The sequence below is a fragment of the Balaenoptera physalus genome, assembly GCF_965194825.1.
Source record: "Balaenoptera physalus genome assembly, chromosome: 2".
Classification (NCBI taxonomy): domain Eukaryota; kingdom Metazoa; phylum Chordata; class Mammalia; order Artiodactyla; family Balaenopteridae; genus Balaenoptera; species Balaenoptera physalus.
Genome location: NC_138883.1, coordinates 14268174 through 14291951, shown reverse-complemented (window position 1 = coordinate 14291951; position 23778 = coordinate 14268174). Strand labels below are relative to the sequence as shown.

The 23778-nt window shown below is 41.8% G+C and overlaps 2 protein-coding genes across 44 annotated transcripts in view; one reads left to right on the top strand and one right to left on the bottom strand.

Moving 5' to 3' along the window:
* EFCAB11 (EF-hand calcium binding domain 11) overlaps positions 1-18047 on the bottom strand; it is a 228639-nt gene extending 210592 nt beyond the window's left edge. For 30 of the 37 annotated variants that reach the window (XR_014260968.1, XM_082451454.1, XM_082451458.1 and 27 more), the window contains exons 1-5: positions 17841-18047; positions 17062-17157; positions 13472-13517; positions 999-1100; positions 31-121 (exon numbers count right to left, since the gene is read on the bottom strand). Coding sequence is in view for 36 of the 37 variants with exons in the window: in XM_082451454.1 (XP_082307580.1) it covers positions 31-121; positions 999-1100; positions 13472-13517; positions 17062-17157; positions 17841-17915 (410 nt within the window). In the remaining variant the exon portion in view is untranslated. The remainder of the gene's footprint in view (positions 1-30; positions 122-998; positions 1101-13471; positions 13518-17061; positions 17158-17840) is intronic. The other 7 variants (XM_082451448.1, XM_082451455.1, XM_082451446.1 and 4 more) reach the window with 2 other exon arrangements.
* Positions 18048-18987: 940 nt separating this feature from the next.
* TDP1 (tyrosyl-DNA phosphodiesterase 1) overlaps positions 18988-23778 on the top strand; it is an 87740-nt gene continuing 82949 nt past the window's right edge. For 6 of the 7 annotated variants that reach the window (XR_014260958.1, XR_014260959.1, XM_082451303.1 and 3 more), the window contains exon 1: positions 18988-19312. Coding sequence is in view for 4 of the 7 variants with exons in the window: in XM_082451303.1 (XP_082307429.1) it covers positions 19152-19312 (161 nt within the window). In the remaining 3 variants the exon portion in view is untranslated. Of the gene's footprint in view, positions 19487-23778 lie in introns of all 7 variants that reach the window. The other variant, XM_082451304.1, reaches the window with a different exon arrangement.

The following is a 23778-nucleotide window of genomic DNA, read 5'->3' as shown; positions in this document are numbered from 1 at the left end:
TGGGTATACATAAAGATTTTGGCACCTTACCTGAATACCTCGAGAATAATCCTTTCCGATAACTTGGGAGCCACCTGCTTAAATGCTTTTTTGAAATCTTCCAGAGTTAAATATCCACGATCTATTTGAAAGCAGAATACATAACATTCACACACTTCTATCAGCCCCACGAACTGCTATTTCAGCCGTAACATATGCATGCGACTTTAATCTATTACTAGGAGAAAAGCAGTAATTTATAGTTGATTTTACATATAAGGTAATCTGAGATTGTCTCATTGGAAGAATTTGAGAATCTAGTAATACTCTCCCTCAGTACAGTCCCAGATGCTCCTGAAGGTCTCTTCCAGCCCCATCATTTGCTGATTCCCTGAGTCCCAGGTAAAGGACTAAGGGACAGACACTGCAACAATGGCATTAGGCTTCAAGTCTTTGTGAATTGCCAAAATAATTCATTCTTCAAAATTCACATTTTTTTCTTGCTTGGTATTAGAACTATATTATTATTTAGAGGAAAACCATTACAGAAGGCAAAATACTGAACCTGGACTCCACAAGTCTTTCAACCCTGTGTTCTGTGGGGAGGGGGTCTGAAGCTACTCCTCTGGGCCACCCCAGCGTGGGAAAACAATTCCTCCAATTATGTGTGGGTCAAAGGAGGAGTCGGAAAAAAAGGCCTCATGGTCTCCCAAACTTCCATAAGTGGTTCTTCAGCTATATCCCCGCATGGCCAGCCCTTCTGTTGTCCCCATTACATTGCAGGCAAATCATAAGTACTGTACAATTATATAACTGTAGATATTATTTCACCCATCGTAAATGTCAAGAATTTAAGATTGTGATGGAGAAAAAAAAATGTACACCAACATCTAAGGTAATAGCTAATGAATACAGTAAGATAACCTTCCAAGTATATTATTTTAGTTACTGAGTATATGTTCCCATTCACAGTTCCTTGATAGCCATTTTTTATATCAAAACACTTTAAAGATACTTACAGTGCCTGTCAAAAGCTGTGAAGATGTGTCTTATTTCATTCCGATATAGTTGAGCTTCCTTCTTTTTCCTTACAATGTCTAAAAACTCCTTAAGTAATATCCCTAAAAGTTGGAAAAAACCAATTTATTGTCTTTCTCTTTAAGAAGGAAACAAAACATAAATGGAAAGTGATACTACCACAAACAAATGTTATCTTAATTTTGGTGAGTAGTAGTTATTCATAAAGATCTCTAAAGTTGAAAAGACATTTTCTTAAAAGCTAAGTAGACTCCACATTAGCAATCGACGGCAGAAAGGGTAGACACTTTCGGAGCTCACTGAGCTCTTCCCGGGGATAAAAGATGATGACCTCGAAAAAGTATGACACTCTTCTCTCTGACAGATCTAACAGACAGGCCCGAAACTACTTATAAAATAAGGTCTCATAATTTTCTTTCCTTATGCGTCTTTGATCCCTTTTTTCCTAGCCAGATGTCATTACGACAGGTTTTTTTCCAGCTGGGAGATCGGGGCGAAGAAGTAGTTTCTCAAAAGTCAATACCAATTGCATACTGCAGATAAAAGTGGAGAGAACATTCCATAAACAATAGCGTTGGCACTGTCCCCAGCCTTAGGTACGCCCCATGACTGTTCTGCAGCCTCAGGCTCTGCTTCCTGTGATTCTCATAATAAAAGAGCCCAGCGTGATCATATGAGATTGGATACTGTGCTTACAATGTCTATTAAAATGAATTCTAATGTGATCTTTGTAGTAGGTTTAAAGAGTGCAGCCAAGAATTTAAACATTCTAGTGAACAGAGCCCTAAATATATAAAAAGAGCAGTTCGGGGGCTTCCCTGGTGGCGCAGTGGTTGAGAATCTGCCTGCCAATGCAGGGGACACGGGTTCGAGCCCTGGTCTGGGAAGATCCCACATGCCGCGGAGCAACTAGGCCCGTGAGCCACAACTACTGAGCCTGCGCGTCTGGAGCCTGTGCTCCGCAACAAGAGAGGCCACGATAATGAGAGGCCCCCACTTGCCGCAACTAGAGAAAGCCCTCACACAGAAACGAAGACCCAACGCAGCCATAAATAAATAAATAAATAAATAAACCCAAAGTTTAAAAAAAGAGCAGTTCATTTTTATATGTCAGGATTTCCATTTAAAAATGATCACTGTTTTAAAAATAGCCCCAAATCACACAATAACCACGTGCTAATTTTTAAGAACTTGCACTCTTTCCAAAAGGGAATATTTTGGTGAGGTATACTGAACTATACACGTTTCTCGAAATAGTTCCGATAGTTTTTTAAAAATTAGAAAATAGTTTTCTTAATTTTCCACATTTTTCTTATTTGTCGTTAAAGATTTAGAAATTTAAAAAGTCCATCTATCTTTATGCGTTTAAACGATTCTCTTACAACTCTTTAGGACCCACTGGGTGCCAGGCACTGAATTAAGCTCTGGGAATAGAGGGGAAAAGAGAACACACATGATTCCAGTGCCAAGGGAGCCATTGGTGTAGTGACAGAGACGGTGATGATACAGGTTCAATTACAAACGTGCACATAATTACAAACTGTGGCGTGTGCAACGAGGGGAAAACAGGAGGGTATAAAACACGTCACAGAAATCCTCCTGTAGAGCAGACTCTGGTGAAGGAGAGATCTCACAGAGGAGGTAATACTTAGGCTAAGACCTAAATGATGAGAAGATACCAACTGGCTAAAGGTGGGAAGAAGAGCATTCCAGGCCGTGGAAAGAGCACATGCCAAGGCCATGGGGTGGGAAGTGGGAGAAGTGAAAACAGGCCACAGTGGCTCGAATGCGGTGAAGACGGCATTGGTGAGGTGGGCAGGGGCCCGAACGCACAGCCCCTCGTGGGCCACAGGAAATAATTTGATTTTTATTTCAGTTGCAATAGGAAGTCAATAAAGTTGGAACTGAGAAGTGACATGATCTGATCTAGATTTTGGAAAGATCTCTCTGGCTATCGTTTTGAAAAAGGACTGGGGAGAAAGCAAAATACAAAAAAGGAGACTCGTTAGGATCCTACTGGCAAGAGATGTGGCCACGAGGGTGCGGGCAGTGGGAACGGAGGGCAGTGGAAGGTTCCAGACATATTGCAGAAAAGATGGAGGGCTAGACGTGGTGCATGAGAAAGAAGACGTCAAGAATAAGCCCTAGGTTCTGGCTTGAGTACTAGGTGGTTTGAGGAGTCATTTAAAGAGATGAGAAAGACGAGAGGAAGCAGGATGGGGGTGGTGCTGAGATGGGAGTTGCAATTTGGAGATGTTAGCTGTTTGATGCTTTGGAGACAACCAAGAGCAAAAGTCAAGAAAGCAGCAACAGGCGTATCTCCTGGCACCTACCAGAGTGCTTGGCATGTGCTCAATAAATACACGTTGTACGGAATTAGCGTCTGGAGCATTTTCCCCCATGGCAGCGGAGGATGTGCAGCGATGCAGCTTCGTTCTCGTCGGGTCCCATGGTAACTATTTGGCCACACGTCTGCCTGAGACACACCGAGGGAAAGGATTGTCTGCTCTCAAAATTTATCCACAGTGTTTAGTAAGATACCTGCTTGTAGGAGGCATTCCTCACATGTTTGTTGAATAAGTAAATAAAATCATAGGAAGACATTATTTCTAGTTTTCAGCAAAAAGCATTAAAATGTGTTTTAAATGCTCTTATAACTCTAAATTAATGCCAAAAAGTAGGTCTCTATTTATTCACATAGCCAGCAAAATCGTCATTTTAGAAACCCCTATTTCTTAATACCTATGATACAGTAAAAAACAAACAAAATTCAGAGGAAAAGGAAATACATGCATAATATTTGCTCTTCATTTAATTGCATCTGGTTTCAGGAAACGATAAGAAAAGAAGCACAGTTCCGTGGTTCAATGTGTGATTCAGATTCACAAGAAAAAAAAAGTGCATGAGTGGTGAATGATATATTTTAAACCACATATTCAGAAAACTCATCCGTATTTGGGGCTATAAAGTAGTCAGGTCTTTATTTCACAATCTTGGGGGATAAAAAGCACATGTTCTTTAGTGTTTCCTAGGAGAAAATATATGTGGATTTCAACTATATGTTTATTACCACTTAAAAAGAAGAAACCATCTAATAATACAAATAACTCTAGTTATGTAATCAAGTTCATTCACACTATTTTCCCACAGGCTCGTATACCTTATTTTTTAAAGTCAATATCAAACCACATAAACATATCTCACTGCCCCATCCCCATGTCTTATTCTTCGATGGCAACACATACAAATGCATTCAATACCATGCAAGTTCCTTTTCTAAAAAGGATAGAGAAGTTTCCATTCAGCTGAGCTCTCATGTTGTAGTAGTATGATCACTTTCCAAAGCCAAGGCATAAAGGTTTGCTATTCCTACAGCTCTGTAATGCAAACACATTAATGTAAATTTTATATGTTTTACTGCTGTTTAAATGGCCTAGAAATAGAGTTCCTACTACTAGCTCCACCTGCTGTCACAATATTCAAACCTAAAATTACCACTTCACAAAGACTTTCCATAATTCTACCGCCACCACATTTCATACCCAATGAGAAATACATTACCTGTGTCCCCCCCTGGAGTGAAAGTATGTTCAGAACATTCTAATTCCAAATACGAGGTTGGGTCTTCTCTGTAAACTGTTCTAGTAATGAAAGTTACCTAAACACACTTTGCTGTAGCTACACGTTGGGATCACCACAGGAACCACGCAGACCTATGTGTTTATCTGTGTTCGTTATTAATCTACATAAGGTGTTCAGAAATTGCGCGGGTAGCTGGACTCTACCAGTAGTTTTCTTACTTTGTTTTAGCTGTAGGAAAGGTTCTTCTTTCTAAATCAGGAATGCCCAGTGTGTAGAGACGAAGGCAAAGCTATTCGGTTTGGAGTGAGGTGGGCTCCTCACCGTTCCCTCTCCAGCAGCGCCTCTAGAAGTGCCCCCCACAGGACACAGGACTGAGGATCATGCCTCAAAGGCCACTGGGACCAACGATCTTTACGAATCCTTCCAGACTCTGCAAGTCTGTGCATTTTCCATATCACGGAAAGCACTCCCTTCCATTTTATAAACTACTCTTGGTGAAATGGACTCTTCATGTTCTATAATGAATATATATATATTTTTTACTTTCCAATCTACTTAATACATGTGATACAGATATATCATATAGAGAAGTGTTATCTTTTCCCCCTTTTTTGTTTTTAAGCAATTTCCTAGGAAGGTAATCATCTTTCACCACAGGGGTGGATATATTCAAAAAGTCCAACAAAACTATATAAATTTTTCCTTGAAAGTTGTTTTGTTTTGTTTTGTTTTGTGGCTCACAGTTCTAAGTTTCAGGGTCAGTGCGTAGAGAGAAATCCTCTTGAAAATGTAGTCATCCAGTTTCTGGCTATCGCAGTGAGCCTAAATTAGAAACTGCAATAAACCTGGGAGAATGAAGGAGAAAATAATAAAAATGCCAAGTTTTTTAGACTGGAAGTCTGGTCCTGGATTTAGTAGAAAAGAGAGGGCTCACAGTCATTGGGCCATCTATTAATTTTTCCAGGGCTTGAAAATGCCTAAAAATGAGGGCTTAAAAGGATTAAGTGGCCTTTTAAAAGGTATAATGCAAGCCTTTTCTAGTTTGAGAAATAAAATTCAGATTATGACTTTTGGAGGCCATGCAGGGAAAAAAAAAAAAAAAAGGACAGAATGTGTTTGCATAAAAAGATTGTAAGGACAGAAGGGCTTTCGTGGCATCAAGAGCAGTGAGTTGTCACAGTAAGATGGGTAAGTAAATTCAGAGGGCTAATATTTTCTTCCAGCTACACGCATAAGAGTAGGGGCAGGAAGAGAAAAGAATCCACCTTAATGGAAGAAAGCAAGTTTTACTCTATCATTGGGAGGGAAACGAGGAAGAGTAAAAACAGGTTACAGCAGAATAGAGAAATCTGAACCAACGAAACCTTATTCCTACCAAACGTGGACGGGAATCGTTATCTTTTTTTATCATGCACATCTGCTGCTCATAACCCTTCAAAGGTTCCTCAGCGTTAGCAGTGCAAAGCGCCGATCCCTTATTCTGGAGTTTAAAGCTTCACTCTTCCTTCCAGGTAAACTGGTCCTTAAATCTCCCCCTCTCCAACTCCCAGCTTCCTTCAGGGCTGCTCGCTGGGGGGCAGCTGGCTTGCAGCGCACCGCACTCCCTGCGGCAGCGGGAGAAAGCAGCACTCCGCGGCGGGCCGGGGGTTCCGTTTCCGGCAGGACTTGATACCAACACAGGGACAGCTGAGGAGCACTTTGGGCCTGCAAATCTGAGGGGGGGACCGGCAAGAGGGCGCGCTGTAAAACGGGGGGCAGGGATCTGAGAGAAGAGGGTGAGACGCTTGGGGGTAGGGGGTCTGTAGGAGAAACCCCACAGGGCCAGCATGCAGAAAGAGCCCCTACGGAGGAGGAGAAAGTGCGGACCTGTGATGGAGGGTGAGTGATACAGCCCCTCCTCTGGACCATGAACAAACACCTCGGCAAAGTCTCCAGGACATGACAGGCAACGTTTGCACGGGTGTGGACCGCGCGGGGAAGTCTAAATTGGCACGGAGTTCTGCATCCACGCTGGCACCAGCAGAGCCCAGGGAGCACCAGGAGCCGGACGACAAGCTCGCAGCTGGCATCTGCCTTCAATCATTCGCCCTGTTCTCCTCTTTGCTTCTCCACCTTTTGCAAACCCCACCCAGCCTTCCACATCCGGCTCTGGCCCACACCTCGGGCAGGAAGGGAGTGCCGCTCCCTTTGAAACTCTTAGAGGTCTTCTTGTCTATTGTGTTCGTGTGACATCTGGCCATCACAGAAGTGACAATACTTCTTTCATCTTCCCTATCACATATGACATTCTTAAAAAGTGTCTTTAGGTCAGTGTCTCCTAATTCTTTTTTAACCCTACATGAAAACTTACTCATCATCTTTAAATGGGGAATTAAATACATTAATTGAGAGGGGAATATCTGTGGGTGATACCACAAAATGGTCCTATGATTTCAAGATAAGTATGTGTATGTGTTTCCTGATGATAGAAATGAACAAAGAGGTCAACTGAAATCTGAAATCAAACAACAGCCTGCTACACCTGCTATACCGTGGCCTCAGTTCCTTAGGTAGGAACCCAAAACATCAAAATATACACAAAACAAATACAAAAAAATGTGTTTACAATATAACTTAAAAGACTAGAAAACAGACATTTAAATTTAGGAAAAGAATACTTTTACAGTCAACTATCTGGCTCAAAACAACTCAGCCAAGATAGCAATAAATAAAAGCCATTAACCTCAACATCCACAAATTATTTTCCAATTAAACTGACCCTGGATAGCATGACTGAGTCAAACAGTCCATCATCACCACTGTAATGAATCAATCTCTTTGATTTTTCCATTGTTTAAAGTTGCAGATTAAAAGTAAGATCCTGGAAAGCTTTTTTTTTTTCTAAGTATGAAAGTAAAATATGTTCAATGTGTTGAAAGGGCAACAATATAAAAAAACAGAAAGAAAGGGGAGAAAAAAAGCATGATCTAATCACATAGTGGAAACAAAATTCTGATATACTTTGTTCTGGTTTTTTCCCTCAAGCATATTTTATATAGATCTGGGATAAAAACACGCAGACAGCTGTGTGAGAATGCAGTGGGGCGATGTGCATTGGGCAGATTAAGCAAAAGTCTTATAAATCTTAGCTGTTGTTATTCATATAAAATGCTCTACGATTCATCCCACAATGAAGTCAAACCATCTGAGATCACACATGGTCTTGCCCTTCATAGAACTGCCCAGACACGTTTGGCATTAAACCACTGGCTTATGCTGAAGAAAGTTCAAGAAACGGCCTTACAGACTTCATTCACTACTGTATTTATTGAACAGTTTGTGGACGTCAGTGTCCACTTATTAGTCTCTCCTCCATGAGACATCGTGCGGGAAACATCCCACATCGGGGAAAACTATGTCTCTCTAGAAAAGGAGTTTCTGTGGTGTGGGTGCTGACATCTGCACTTGGTTGTGATTCCCTATTTGATCTGGACACTCAGTAGCTCGGAACCAAATTTGACATCAACCTCTAGCGGCTGCACAGAACCTTGTGATTTGTCTTTTGTGTACTGACCCACTCCTGATTTCGACTCATTCATTCGTTAAGTTCCCAGGACAATGAAGACTGGCCTCAGATCCATCAATATGATCCATGACACTATTAACCTCAAGGGAAGGGTTTATCAAATGGTTGAGAGGGTAAGCTTGGAGATTACACTACTGTGGTCTGCTACTTACTAGCTAGCTGTGCCACCCTGCACAGATTACTTAACCTCTCTAAGCTTCAGGATTGTTTTAACTTATAAAATGGGACAAACCTAACATAGAGTTGTATTAAATTTAACAATCCATGCATAATACTCATCACAGAGTCTGCACATGGTAAACACTCAAGGAATCAAAGCTATAATTATTATCTATAATTATAATAAATACTGTAACACATGTAAAAGTATCTTATAAACCAATAAAGAACCATCAAATGCCAGGATTAAGATTTTTTATTCCTCTCTGGAGCTCAGTTTCCCCATTTTAAAAAAGGAAATATATGACTGTTTTCTAGGCTCTTCTAGTTGCAAACTTCTTTCATTTTCTATAGTTAGAGGAGATATGAAATGTTCTATACCCTTAGAGAACAGAAATAAAACCCTCTAAAATTAGGTAGCAATAGTGTGTATTGGAACCAACGCCAACACTGATCTGCTGCTTCCTTAAACAAGTGGCTTGATTTTTCTTTTTTTCTCCCATTAATATAATTCCTTGTTCCTGGTGCCTAAACAGTTTTTGCTGATACTCACGTGCTTGTTAAGTTACAGGCATTAAAAATGTCATTAACACCTTTTTGCTACTCATTCTGGCTACCCTCAAATTCTCCCAGTGTGACTTTCCCTGAGACATCCTACTCTTCTAATGGCTTTGTCTTAACTTTCCACTCTTTTTAATTTTCACAAGGAACCTCTACAGAAACGACCCACCTTTTAGAGAGACCTTGGGAAGCAGGGTCTGGGCATCCAGGTTTAGGTACTGTATGAAATGTGTGCATTGTCAGGGCTCTGCCCTGTCAGGCTCAATCCAGGATGTGAGTCTGGACCTTCCCCCAGGAAGCTGGGCAGCAAATGGGCTCTGTGTGGAGGGTCCTTTGGGGTTGCATGCTGGAGATATGGCACAACCTTGTCTGGATGTAAGAAGAGCTACACCTAGTCGGAGAATTCCCAAGTCACAGCTACTCAGAAGAACTTTGGGAAGTTGATTACCTGAATAAATAGCTCCCAGAAAGCCAAGGCCAACCTTTCAGTTCTTCAAGATCAAAACATTAAGGAGAGAGATAATATATTTGGTAAAGTAATCTGTGTATAAACTCTCTTCCTGTAAGAAAAATAACATGTAAATGTGACTCATGTCACTGAAAGGGAGAAAAGAAGGAGCTGGTCTGAAATTGGTTCACTACTAACAGTCCTAATGAAAAAATTTTATGTTAGCAGCATTCAGAGTTCAGCAGTGACTTCTTGCTAAGATGGCTATTTTACTCTTTCCCTGGGATGTCTGTGGTCTTGAGTCTCCCCTTTCAAGGGGACATGAATTGAAGCTAAGTCTACTCCTTTAATCATGAAGAAAGTGATGCTTTGAGAAAGTTAATCTGCTGTTGATATCAGGACCAGAAGAGGAAGGGAAAAGCCTGGAAGCTTGTAGACTAAGGAAACCCCTTTCACAGTAATTTTGGAGCAAGGTACTAAGCACCTACAGTTTGATCTCGTTCCTCCAACCCAATCTTCCTTTGAATTTCTCAGATGACTAATTTACTTTGTAACCTTTTGAAATATACTTAAAAATTAAGTATTAGGAAAAGATGCTGTGACAGAAAGCATCCTAATGATCTGATGGGGAAGTGGATGTGAGAGTACCTATAATATCCCTGATATTAAATGCAAGGGACGTGCATAAGGGAGCAGGTCCTGGAGCACATCACCAAAGTCGGAAAGCTCTCATAGGGAAGCCTACTTTCAGCATCAAAAACTCCAGTTCTGAAGCAATCCTTAGACTATTATGAATTTGAGAAAATGTCCCATAATAAGGCAGTCTTCATTATACATAAGAGAACTCAGGTGTGGGACAGGCCACATGAAGGGAATGTAGAGAACCTCGTTCAAATCCTAAAGCTTTAATGTACATCAGAACTAATATTAAAAGGAAGCTCCATGACTGCAAAAATGTGAGAACTGTTTCTGCAGGAAGTCCAAATCCAAGCATTAGAGAACTCAGGAAGGAGAGGAAATGTTCATGAAATTTACAAAATATCTCCAGCCTCAAGTCAACCCTCTCTCAAACATCAGAAAAAAAGAAAAAGCAGGGGAGGAAACTAACAACGGCATACTTGGAAGATCCTTTTGCCACAGACCAGTCCTCACTTTATATCAGAGCACTCACACTCAAGAGAAACCTTTAGAATGTAATGAAGGTGGGAAAACCTTCTGCCAGAATTTGCCCTTCAGTGTACATCAAGTGACCCATAGAGAAACCATATGAATGTAACACATGTGTGTAAGTCATATCTTACTAAATGTGATATAATACACATGGGGGGAAAACTCAGAATATTGAATGTGGAAGGTTTTTTCGGAAGTCAACCCTTACATCAGAGAACTCACTACACCTGTAAAGAACGTGGGTAACCTTTCTTCCAGAATAACACCTGTCGGTACATCAAAGAACTGGTTAAGGAAAGAAAACCTTCCGTGTGAAGTCAAAGCCCTAATTCAGAACCAAAGAACACACATAAGGGAGAAAATCTCCGGGAATAATGAATGTGAGAGTGCTTTTGGCAAACTACACGTATTTATGTAGAAACACTACATAAACAAGAGCAGCGTAAGACATGCATCCAGAAAGAATCACTCATTGACTCTCAGGGGACTCCTAAAGGAGAGAAACCCTAACAATGCAAAAAATGCGGGAAATCCTTCTGCCAGAAGACAGAAATCTTTATAGACTGGAATATTCACATAGAAACCCAGAGAAAATATGTAAGGAAGGCTTCACCAAGAAGTTGCAACCTAAACTGAACAGCAAAGAAACAACATTTGAATACTTTGAAAGTGTGAAAATTTTTAACATGAAATTTAAAGCCTGGGGAAATTCCATCAAGTTAGGGAGTTATGTCAAAAACACCTTCTCCTAGCAATAATATTGTTCGAAAAGTCATGTTTAATATGTGATACCAAACCTGTATCGAAAAAATAATCTAGTAAACTCTTCTGTAAACCCAAAATTTATACATAAAAAGATTTTTAAAAAGAAAAAAGTCAAGCCAGTCTAAAGGACACAGGAGCCAGCTCAAGGAGGCACTCAATGGCCAAATCTGTGGTAAGTGGAGCACTAAAATAATTTAGTAATGAATTATAAATCATTAAAAACATACAAATTCATGAGTCCATACTGATAAAAGAGAGATGGATTGATCAATCAAGAAGACGGGAAGTCTCTTGCTTATAGTAAAAATGCCAAGGGCTAACTGAAAGAGGCACTAGGATTATAAAATCATTACTTTGCAATCATACAGCAAAAACTGGATCAGACAAGAATCACAAATGGATACCAAATCCAGGCGGAAATTGTGATGAGAAGCAGAATATCTGCAACGTCGAACGTGTCTCTCCACAGGCTGCTGATTAGTTGCAAGGGAAGAAAATATAAAGAGAAATAATACAATGGAGAAATCCGACAACATCTTGACCGGTGATAAAATTAGTATCTACGAGAGACAGACATTGTGTGCCTCCAGATGTGGCACCCTGAGAGGGACATATCACCCAAATAGGATTCTGGCTGAGGGTGCTTAACCTCAACCTACTTACAGAGAAACGCCATGCAAACACAAGATGAGGTCTGTTCCTAAAAAAAGGAAACCATGAGGGGTGGGCTATTTCCTCAAAAATAACAATGTTGTAAAAAGGCAAAAAAAAAAAAAAGTCTATAGAAATATCCCAGATTAAAAGAGGCTAAAGAGACATGATACCAAGGACTAATTCCTGTATTAAATGAGGAAAGATGCTAATAAGGACATAATTAGATCAAGTGACAACATTGCAATATAGACGGTAAAGCAGATAAAGACAAGTGTCAATATAAACTTATGATGGGTGTGCTGTGGTTATGAACAGCTCAGCGAGAGGATGGAGAAGAGGCAGAAAGTGCAGAAGAGAAGGTAGATGGGGTAAAATATGAACAGTAAGTGAATCTGGCTAAAGGGTATACAGCTATTCTCTGTACTATTTTTATTTTGCAACTTTCCGTAAGCCTTAAATTACATCCCCACAAAAAGTAATTTTTGAAAAGCCAATTCAGCATGCTCTGGACCCTATCTCCTCAAACAATAAGTAGTTATCTCTCTGTCTCATTTGCCTCTTCCCTCTTCACTAGATCATTCTGCTAAGCTTAGAAACATCTTCATGTTCCAAAAAAAAGCAAACAAAGCAAAGCAAACAGCTCTTGATCCACAGCTACTGGACCCACTGAAAGACTTATCTACTCACATTGTCACTTTGCCACTTTCCCTTTATCTTCAAACCACTGCAGCCTGGCCTCTGCCCCCATCACGTGCTGACACTGCTCTTCCTAAAATCACCCGACACCCCCGGGTTGCCAGCTCCACGGATCCTCTTCAGTTCTTTTGCTACTTAACCTTTCAACAGCATTGGACACTGTTGACCAAACCTCTTCCTTGGAATAGTCACTTCTCTTGGCTTTTGATCAAATACTCCTGATTTTCCTCTGGCCCCTCTGCCCCTCCTAAGTCTCCTTTGCCGTCTCTTCATCCCCTACCTGACTTTTAACGGTTATAGTTCCTATGGGTCTCAGTCTACACTCTCCCTCAAGGGGTCTCATCCACTCCCATGGCTTCAAAACCATCCAAACGCTGATGACTCTCAAACTTATTTCTGTGGCTCAGATCTTTCCACTGAATTCCATACTCATACAGCTCAACTGCCTTGACATCATTGACCAAAACCTCTCAAACTCAACATATTCAAAATTGAACTCTTGCACTCCCCAAACCCTAAATCTTCTCCCCCAGTCTTCCCATTTCAGGAAGTGCCACTTCCACTCACTCAGCTGCTCAAGTCAGAAAACCTAGATCATCCGCGGGATGTTGAAATTACCAGCAACATTTTTTCTTTATGCTTTTCAGTGGTTTAAAATTTTCCTACAATAAACATACGCTTATGAATACATTAATTAACTAAAATTAAAAGAACCAAACCTCGTTCTTTTTGGGTAATCAGAAACAAAACAAAGATTTGCTTAAACATAATGCTTTATAGCCTCTATTATTTGTTCTTAGTTGTAGTTTCATGAATGTCTAAATAAGAGTACTAAAAATTAACTTTCACATTACCGGAAGTGTTTGGATCTACTAAGGACATCACAGCATCAGCTTCTATCTAGAAAAGAAAAAAGCATAAGATATACAATTTCATCAAATGTTTTCACAGTACAAGTTCTTAATTCCTGGGGTGCGGGGAAGGAACGTATTTTATGAGAAACCAACTTTGTTGAATCCAGCAGACAAGTAACATCACAGAACAGCTATAATAGTCATTTTTCTCTTCTATTAATAAGATACCAGATGCTAATCTACTACAGACTCTAACGGCCCCCAAAACTTTATTGCATTGACCAAAACAGTTTGGTCATATAAAATCAACTTGGCTGTCACATATACAGCATAACCTAAAAGGTAACATTTCTACTTTAGACAAATACAAGCAATTGTTACAATGGCCTCTATGGGTTTATTTAAAAATTTTTTCCTGGACTTCCCTGGAAGTCCAGTGGTTAAGACTCCGCACTTCCAACGCAAGGAGCGCGGGTTCGATCCCTGGTCAGGGAACTAAGATCCCACATGCCGCACGGCCAAAAAAAAAAATTTTCCTGACTGTAATAGTAACATGATGTAGAAAACATGAAAAATATTTTTTAATTATGAAGAAAAACATCTAAAACACCAGCCATCCAGTGAAAACCATTGTTAACATTTAGGCCTAGTACAGCTTTTTTTTTCCCCCTCCATGCATTTTTAAACATATTTGAGAATACACTGTATATTAAGTTTGGGGACCTGCCTTCACTAAATATTAAAACATAAGCATTTTCCCACATTGTTAAGAGAGCTTTATAAACATCATGGAATTAGAATCTTGGCAACATCTGATGTAGCTTCTCCACCTTGGATTCCATGCCTTGCACTTCCCTGGTTCCTCCTGCCCCTCCCAGACAACCAGTTCCCAGTGCATCTTCTTCATGGAGCCCCCACCGACCCTTAAATGTGGGTACTCCCCCCATGTTCTCCCCTCAGGATGCTGCCCTTCACACGCCGCATACTCCTCTTGGGCAATGCCACCTCAGTCTCATGTTTTGAGCTACCACCTGTGAGGAATCCCAAATCTATCTCTAGCCCTCACCTCTCCACCCAAATTCAGATTCCTACATCTAAGGGAGGTGGCACAATCTGAGAGCAGATCTTTACCACCATCACCTCAACACCCAGCACAGCATTTAAAAAAGGAATGCACTTGGGGTGCTTGTAGCCTCCTCGAACTTAATATGCCCCAATCCGAACTCACTGCCTTTCCCCCAAACCTACTCCTTCTGAATTTTCTTATTTTCTTATCCCTTCAGTACTGCTGTCACATCACTCTGATACGGCCACCACAGGCAACCGTGAATCACCAAGGCATAACTTCTCCCACCACCACAAAGCGCTCCCAGACACTTCATATCAGAGTCTACCTCCGCTGCTCTAAATGATGCCCAGATTCCTATTAAAGTTACTACAGAATTAGACCCTTCTCCTTGCCCTCCTCCCTTTCTGTTCTTAATCTCTTCTCTATTTTAGTATTTATCAGAGTTTTATAAGTCTCTCTACACTAAACTGTGAACTATTTCAAAGTAGGGTCTATGTTTATTCACCTTTATATTTCTAGCAACTAGCAAGTGCTCCTTTTATTAAATGGGAACACAATAAATTTCATTCTGTAAACATTTTCATGAATGCAGAAGTGATTTATTATTTTAGTGCCTTACTGCTTCATGACCTGCATTCAGTAAATATTTCATTTGCTGAAAAGCAATGCTTAAAAATAAAACCCCAAACCTCAACCTATTATAAGAGGAAAAATCTGTTAAATTTCACAGAGGGAATACATTAAGTGTCACTTAATAAAACTTCATGATTGTTACAAATGATTGTTAAGTGTATAGGTGATTTGCTATATCAGTATTTCACTGTTTAGCAATCTGCAGTAAACAAGCATTTCCTTTGATTAAAAAGTAAAATCCAAAACCTCAACCAAAAGTAAAAATCTGTTAAATTTGATGGTGTGTATGTATGTATGTTACCATATCATTGTACTTGTCATTAAATTCCTCACTTACATGTTCTAAAATTAAAATCAAGTAAGTAGATCCAAAGGTGATAAAGGTAGAATGAGACCAGATATCTTTCCAGCTGAACCTGGGTTAAATTCAGTGCTTCAAAAGCTGAGTCCACTTAGCTGACCTGCTCTGGAATTCCAGCTGAAATGATTGCAGGTTAACAGGAGAGCTGCAATTTCTGGGAGCCAGCCCTGAAGCTCCATAATCAACCTCTCAGTAACTAAGCAACCCCTAGCAGTTGAACCTACCTGGGTGGTTCATGGGACATATTTATATCAACAGAACATAATAACAATGAAGTTGTAAGACATTTAAACATAATGAAGAACAGAGAAGTGGGACATCACGTGGTCCCTGGCTTTGCAGGGCCTGCAATCTGACAGACAGGTAGAGCCCACTCATAGGGAACAATTGGGCCAAAGCAGTTGCCCAGCCACTTTGTCTAACAACAGCAGGAGGGATGACATTCCAGGCAGAGCCCTGAGTGCTCCCTCTGTTTGATGCCTGCAGTTGAATTTCTTAAACCTGGCCAAGATCTTGCCCCTGATTAATCCCAGTTCAGCAGCTTAACAAGAGGGATCCATCACTAGAATGGATGTAACAGACAAGAGGAGCAGCACAAGGACAGGAGGCATAGGAAACCTGTCCCACTAAAATGGGAGATTCACTGAAGTTCAGCTCAACTCTCCTTAACTAGTGCAACCTTTCCTGGAGAGCAATGCCCAACAAAATTTCAAATGTACCTAGCACTTGTATTTCTAGGAATTTATTCCACAGAGATATATCCACAAGCAGAGATATAGTTATAAGAGAATGCTCACACAGCAGTATTTGTAGGAATGAAAAATAACAGAAACAACGGAAATGACCAAAACAAGGAAACTAGCTAAAGAGAATAGTAAGCAACTATTTTTTTTAATGTGGTGTGTGTGCTTTTATGTTCTTCTATTGTGAAGTGAAAAAAGCAAGTTAAAATAAAATAGGCATACTATGCACCCACTTTTCAATACAATGCTAGGCGTGTCTGTCAATACATAGGAAATTTTGGGATGATACACAAGAAACTGTTAATAATGGTAAACTCCTGAGGAGTGGGACCCTTTGGTAGGGAAGGAGGGGATTTTACACCCAACTTTATACTTTTCTGGACCGTTTTAATTTTTTGACTATGTAAATGCATTCTTTTCATCATTTAAATGGAGCAAAAATTTTTTTTTTAATTTAAGAAAAAAAGAATCCTGCATGTCACTTCCTCTGTGAATTCCTTCTGTTACCAACATCCCACTCCCAGGCTTCCCTCTTGGAACCTCGCTAGCATCTCCTACTTAATATTATTAGCAGCCTGGTGACTTAGTCTTCATGGATTCTAATTCATTCCTGAGTTGGATTCTTAAGACAAAAGTAATATTCAGCACTGGACACATCTCTGAAATTGCTCAAGAGGCAGCGGTTTGCTTCATAAACATCCTAAGCTAGCCCTCTGCACTTTACTTAGAATCCATCCACTACTGTATTGTCAGCCCAGTCCCCAAATACAAAAGAAAGTTCTACCTTGGAGGGCTTGTATCCAAACAGCATTACAACAGCAACTTTAAAGTCCTCTCTGCTTAGATAGCCTTTGTTTTCTTCATCGCATGCTTTAAATACCTAAAGAACAGCAAATATCTTTAGTTAATAAGACAGAAACCGTTTGTTCTATTATTACTAACTTATATTAAGTTTAGACCTCCCAAACCTAAAACTTAGCCAAGAGCAGAGCTGGGAAATGGAATTTCATTATCCTAATTTTAATCCTCAAGAAATCTTAATGTGCTGGGACTTCCCTGGAGAACCAGTGGTTAAGACTCCGAGCTTCCACTGCAGGGGGCACGGGTTCTAACCCTGGTCGGGGAACTAAGATCCCGAATGCTGCCCCCAGGGCCAAAAAGAAAAAGAAATCTTAATGTGCTAAAATTTACCCCCAAAAAAGTGCAAACGACTTAATCGCTGGGTTAATTCCTTTAAACCATTCGGATAAATTCTACCCAAAATTCAATCCTAGAATTGGGAAGGTGAGGCAAAGGGGCTGGCTTTGAAAGGCGGGAGAAGAGATGGAGATTACAGCTTGTTATACACAGACTATGTCGCGGAGAAAAGAAGGAATTGGAAGTAGAACACTGGACAGGGATCCAGAAGCCTTGCAGCCCTAGCCTCGGTCATTAATCATGACACTTCGGAAGGATAGTCCAGACCTTATCTCTGCAACAAAGCTGAGTGAAAGCCAGGAGGGGGTGACGGAAGTGAAAGTCCCGGGTCAAGTTAAAGTCGGAGACAGCCCTCCGGACACCTACTTCCACCCACTTCTTGTGTTCTGACGGGCTGGCTTCCCACATCCGCGGCCGGGCCCCTGCCTGGGAGAAAAACATCACGACAGTCACACGGGAACCGGGACGCCTGAACTCGCGACCTCCGCGGCCTACGCCCGGCTTGCAGCGACCGCCCGCCAAGCTCCCCGCAGTTCAGGAAGCTGAACTTGGCCGGGTACCTCCAATGTCTTCTCCCATTGGACGGCCTGCGAGCCACTGGCGTTGACCCCGCAGTTCTATTGGCCAGAGACTTTGTTTAATAACGTTTCCTTGGAACAGCCTATGGCGGAGGGGCTTCCAGGCCCGCCCCCAGCCTTGGCTCCGCCCCTCTCGTCCCTTTAACTCCTGGCGCGCGACCGTGGATCCCGCTCACCCAGGTGCTGTTTCAACGTGTTCTGCATGAGTCTTTTCATTTTCTGCCCCCACACCTTGTAGTAAATTACTTTTGATAATTTTGATCAATGGCACTATGCTAAACATTATAGGAGACACAAAAAGAGTGTGAACAAAGCATAAAAGTAACCAATCAAAACAAGACCGGGGCTCCCGTGCAGATCAGCAAGTCATTGGGATCGAGCCCTCCAGGGTAGCTACTGTGTCTGTTCCGTCCTCCCTATAAGCCTAGCACTGAGCACGGTACCTGGCACAAAACAGATTTTCAATAAACGAACCAAGTGAGCCCTTAGGACGTTTACCCCAAGTTATTTCATTCAGTCCTCTAGGAGAGGTGCCTGGTGTGAAGGAAACTCTGAGAATAATATCAACAGCACTGAGCCCAAATTCCACAGCAAACAGCCTTATTAAAGGCAAGGAATATGGCGAGGGTTCCGCTTTGCAAAGGAGCTTATCTCAGACCTCTCTCTTCTGACAAATCAGTAAGATTAAAAAGGCAACACACACACACAGGCACACGCCCCTGTTTCAACGAAGAAACGGGCATTCGAGGTTGAGTCTAAGGGAGCTCGTTTAACCTTTTATTTTACAGCAGGTTTTACAGTCCGCTCCCCCAGGAGAACCCACTCCTCCGGGGACACCGGTCTCAGCCCTCAGCTTCCTCGAACCTCTCAGGTGATCCTGTCTCTGCCTTTAAAATACCCACCCCCTCCCACCCCCCCGCCACACACACTCCTCGAGCTCCGGGAGTCCGAAGCTATGAGAACCTCTGCAAAGGGGATAAGTTTTGCTAATTAACTACGGGAGAAGTGAGGGAAATTTCTTTTCCTCTCTCCCCCTTTTAGGCGACGCGCCAAGGTCTTCTCTCCGCCCCTTCCTGCGGGAGTGCCCCCTCAGCCCCTCATGACCCGGAGGGCTTTAGGACCCAGCTGCGGGCATCCCGGAAGGGGAAGGGGCAGGGCCACTCTGCGCGCGCCGCGGCCTGGAGCATTTGAAGCGCGCGCAGGCGCGAGTGGCGGCGGAGGGGCGGGGTCCCCGGCGGCTGCGTGTTCTGGGGGCTTCAGGTGAGTGTTTGGAGGCTGCGGGTTCCGGGGCCTCTGGTGCGCGTTCGGCAACTGCCCGCGCTTTTACTCCTTCCGGCCTGGAGCGCGGGCAGCCGGCGTCCGGCGAATTCTTGAGTGCCCCGCGGGGCTGGAGGTGGATCCGGAGGGAAGCGGAGCATCTTGTAAAGACACTAGGTAGGGTCCCCTTCTGGGCCTCGGCTTCCTCCAGTAATAGTACCTCTTTGGCGTGAGCAGCTGCTGCTTGAGGAGACCAGAGTCCTGCTGGAGGGGTCCCCCCTCCGCGGATTCTTACTCTGGCTCCTCCACGTAGTAGGCAGATGGCCTGGAGAGTTAGTGCTAGCTAGCATGTTGGGCGCTTACTCTGTGCCAGGCACTTAACCTCTGTGTTTAGTCTCCCCATAAATGGAAACAGTTATGAGTGTGAAATGAGTGTATGCCCAGTAAAGGTGAGCGCACAGAAGAGTTAGCAGCTGTCCTTTCTTACTCAGTGTACCCCGGAATCAGCCCACTTCACTCCATTCCGAGCGCCTTCATGAGCTACCAGAGTCCCTGCAGGAGCCGCCTCACTTAGACTTTTGTCTCCCTCCAAACCATTCTCCATACAGAGTTGTAGGGAACGTAATATTTTTAAAAAGGAGATCGGACCAAGGTACTCCCCTGCTTATTAAAAGATACTCCCCTTAAGTGGAGCCTACTGTTCTTAGAATAAAATCCAGGATCTTTAACTTACTCCTGCCCACCCCCTTCATCCTGGACCACCTACCTGTCTTCCTTACCCAAATCTTTCTGTCTGTTTTTGGAGTTACTACAACCTTGTTCTGGTCTTTGCAGGTTGGGTTCCCTCAGTTGGAATACTCTTCTTTCCCTCCCCCACTTTTATTTGGCTGATTCCTTTTCATCCTTCAGAGCTCACTTAAATGTTAAATTCGGGATAGTCTAAGGTAAGGGCATCCCTGTTACTCTCTCATACCTGTAAAATATAATGAATATCTGTAAAGATATCTTGGCTTTTTTGGTTATTTTCGTTTGTGTCCATCTGTTTTTTTCTCCTTGAAATATAAGCTTTTCTAGGACAAATTGTTTCTATGTTGTTAATTTCTTATTCCCAGGGCTTGGCACATAGTAGCTGCTCAATAAATATTTTTCTAATGAACATACTCTGGGAGGTAGGTATGACACCCATTTTACAGAGGAGGAAGTTGAGGCTCAGCAGTTAAGTAACTTGCCTAAGTGCACATTTACCAGCTAATAATGACTGGGTCTGAAATTGGAGTCATATTTGCCCACTACTGGCCACACCTGGCCTCAGTTGAGATTGACTCCCATGCCCTCCTGATGGTCTGCAAGCTCTATAAGAAGGGTCAGCTGAAAGCGTAAAAGAAATAGCCCAGCTGGGTCTGGGATGGTAGGGGGAGAGGAGGAGCTAGCAGCTTTAAGAGGCGTATCCATTTGCATCCACAAATTTTTTTTTTAGTGTCTAATAGACACTCTAATGTTATGAGTTGACATCTGGTGGTAGAATTTCTTTAGATTTTTACCCTCCTTGGCATTGTAGCTTAACGCAGTGTTTGCCAAATTTCAGTAATGTGGTCGGTTGCTTCCTCCCCAGTTTTGTCTCACTGTCAACATCTGTACTACTATTTGCTTAATATTTTCATTTGAACCCACTTTTACATAAACACTATCTTTAAGAAGTAAACTTCAGTTATTGTAAATGTAATGGAGCCATAAGATACCTTCTGTTGATGTTAAACCAAAGTGTTACTGCCTGCAGAAGAGCCCAAAGTCCGTTATTTGTTCAAAAGCAGGAATAGAGACATTTCAACAAACAGCTTTCTCCTTGATTAAACTGAGACATTGGATTGGAGTGGGAAAGGGAGGTACTTTCATAATGTAATGTTAGTTAATGTCAGGTCCCAGTCACCTCCGCTTTGGGAAATACTGCACTTTGCTGACCCACTGAATGTCAGATCTCAGAGTCAGCCCACCTGTGTTGTAATTCTGATCCTGGTGTCACCACTTACCCAGAGTGTGGTGTTAGACCTGTGCTGTGCGAGGCACTGCCCACGGAAGACAAACCGTGAACAAACAATTGAAGGAAAACACTTAGGTTCTGTCCTTGTAAAGCTATATAACTTGAGTATGAAAGCTGTCTGAGAATGCAGAGAGTCTGGGCCTGTGTGAGAGGGAGATGAAATTCTGATCCCGAGACCAGATCCAGCCCTCCAAAGTAGAATCAGTTGCTGGTTAATCTTGGTGTTTACTAACAGCTCCCCTTCAACAGGCTAAGCGCCTTGACTGCATAGAGAGGCTGGTAACCTGCTAGGCTTAATGATTTGTTACAGTTTTATTAGCACATTACAAAGGTTTTTTTGCCTTTAATTGGTAAATAATCTCAGGCACATTTTGGATTGTGAGCAGATCCAAAATTTAAACCATGTATAGAGCAGACAAAAACTTTTTTTCTCTAGGAAATGTCTTTTTCAAAGCTTTATTTTTTACCCACTTGTCCTTTTTTGGAGGGAATTCTCTGTCCTCCTCCCCTCCCGCACCCCACATATGGTTCTAGAAAGTGTAGATAATGATAAAACTGAAAAATTTAGAAATCTCCTAAATTGTCACACAGTCACTAAAGACGAATAAATATTTTCCTTTCAGAGTTCTCAGGATTTTTGAATTCCATTTTATTTATATGTAATTGATCTGGGAAGAGGGGTGGTGGTGACCTCTAAGAGGTCTGTATACATCTCCTTTTCTCAGGCTGGGAGCTGAACCCTTTTTTCACCTAAAAACTCTGAGAACCCTCTCTTTGCTTTAGGATGGGGCAGGAATCTAGGGAGAACAGCCTGAGGAATCTCAGTCGAAGATTCTATTACTCAGTGCCTAGCTTTAGAGCTGGTTTAGAATTCAATGGAAGCTAGAGCTTACAGCAGAGTAGTTTTTCCAAAGGTGGTTCTTTTGTTCTTAAATAATTTTTCAGTTGCAAACTAACCGACAAAATGGCTCCTTCATAGTGAATTGTGATAGCAGTCTCCAGAGTCTAGAACACTAAAGGAACTTAAGTTTTAAAAAACCAGTCAAAACAAACAAAAAACTGAGCCGTTTAAGTAGGTGTTAAGTAGTAAGTCTGTCTTAACCTCTTTCATGGGAAAACCTGGTTCTCAGATCCTGTAAACTGTAACAATACAGTTCCAACAAGCTTGATTATCTGGTGTCTTAACCCTTATCGGATTAGAAACAATTTAGGGGGAAAAACCTACTCAGTTCAAACAGCCCCTAGAAGTGGGCTGAACACAGGGGGAAAGGACAAAGAACTTTTAGAAAACAAGACCCAGACAGAGTCTAGGGCCCCTGTTACAGGAGCAAGTGTCTCCATCCATCTGTGGTCCCTACAGCTGTGGCTGCAAAACACTGTCCATGCCAGGTGGGCTTAATAGTGACCCTGGGCCATGAAGAATGAGTCGAATTATTGTCTAGATGCACTCTGCTTAAAAGCTTCTTGAAATGTGTAATTTACAGGAGAAACTTTATCTGACTTGGTCATTAATTGAAAAAGGTGAGAAGTTGTGCAAAGTGATAGATACCTTAAAAAAATATACTTTTTAGCTTGAAACGTGAAAGTATATTCATTTGCAAGTCTTTCAGTGCAGAATTTAGCCTTTTTTAAGGAGTGGGGGTCATGCTGCAGTCTGTCCTATATCTGCACTCATAACAGGTCCTGCTTACGCTCTAGAGCAAACATGTAGACACTCTGTCCACTATCTGAGCACAGACTCTTGAGTCCTGTAATTTTCCTCTGGGTCTTGTACTAAAGTGTATTTTTTTTGTTTTTTGTTTTTAATCACACTAAGGAACTGTTCTTTAGTTATTTGGGAAATCTACTTAGATAGCCCTTTACCCTTGAACTGGTGACATTTTGTAGGTAAGAAAAGCAAAAGTTTCATGTTTTCCTCTTGAGAGCAAGAAAGTGGAAGTTAAACTGTGGTTTAGAAAACAAAGTAACGTTTTGCTTTAGTACAAGTTCTTTCTCTGCAGGTTTTCATCGTTTGATTTAGGATTAGATAATCATTAAGTCAGTTGGGTCCTCATGGAAGCATCCCTAGATAATGTATATATAGAATTGATCATTTGATACTGTTTTGAGGATTTTGTTAAGCTTTATGGTAAGTAGCTTATCTTGGGGGAGTAAGAAGTAGTCCCTGAAGTCCTTTGGGCTCCCATACCTGGGTGAGGAATAGGTGATAAATTCCAATTTGACCTTATAAATATGAGCATAGTCAGAATTACTCCTGAAATTCCTTAAACTGACCTTAACCCCAAACACCTGTTGGAAGCTTCAGGGCTAAGAGTGGGCATTTTTGTTTTGGACTTTGGCTCAAGTCCATTTCCTCAGGCATTTAGGAACAAGGTCTAGGTGGAAAGACAAAGGGAGAGAAGCAGAAGGTAAGCAGGATTTTCGCCATCAC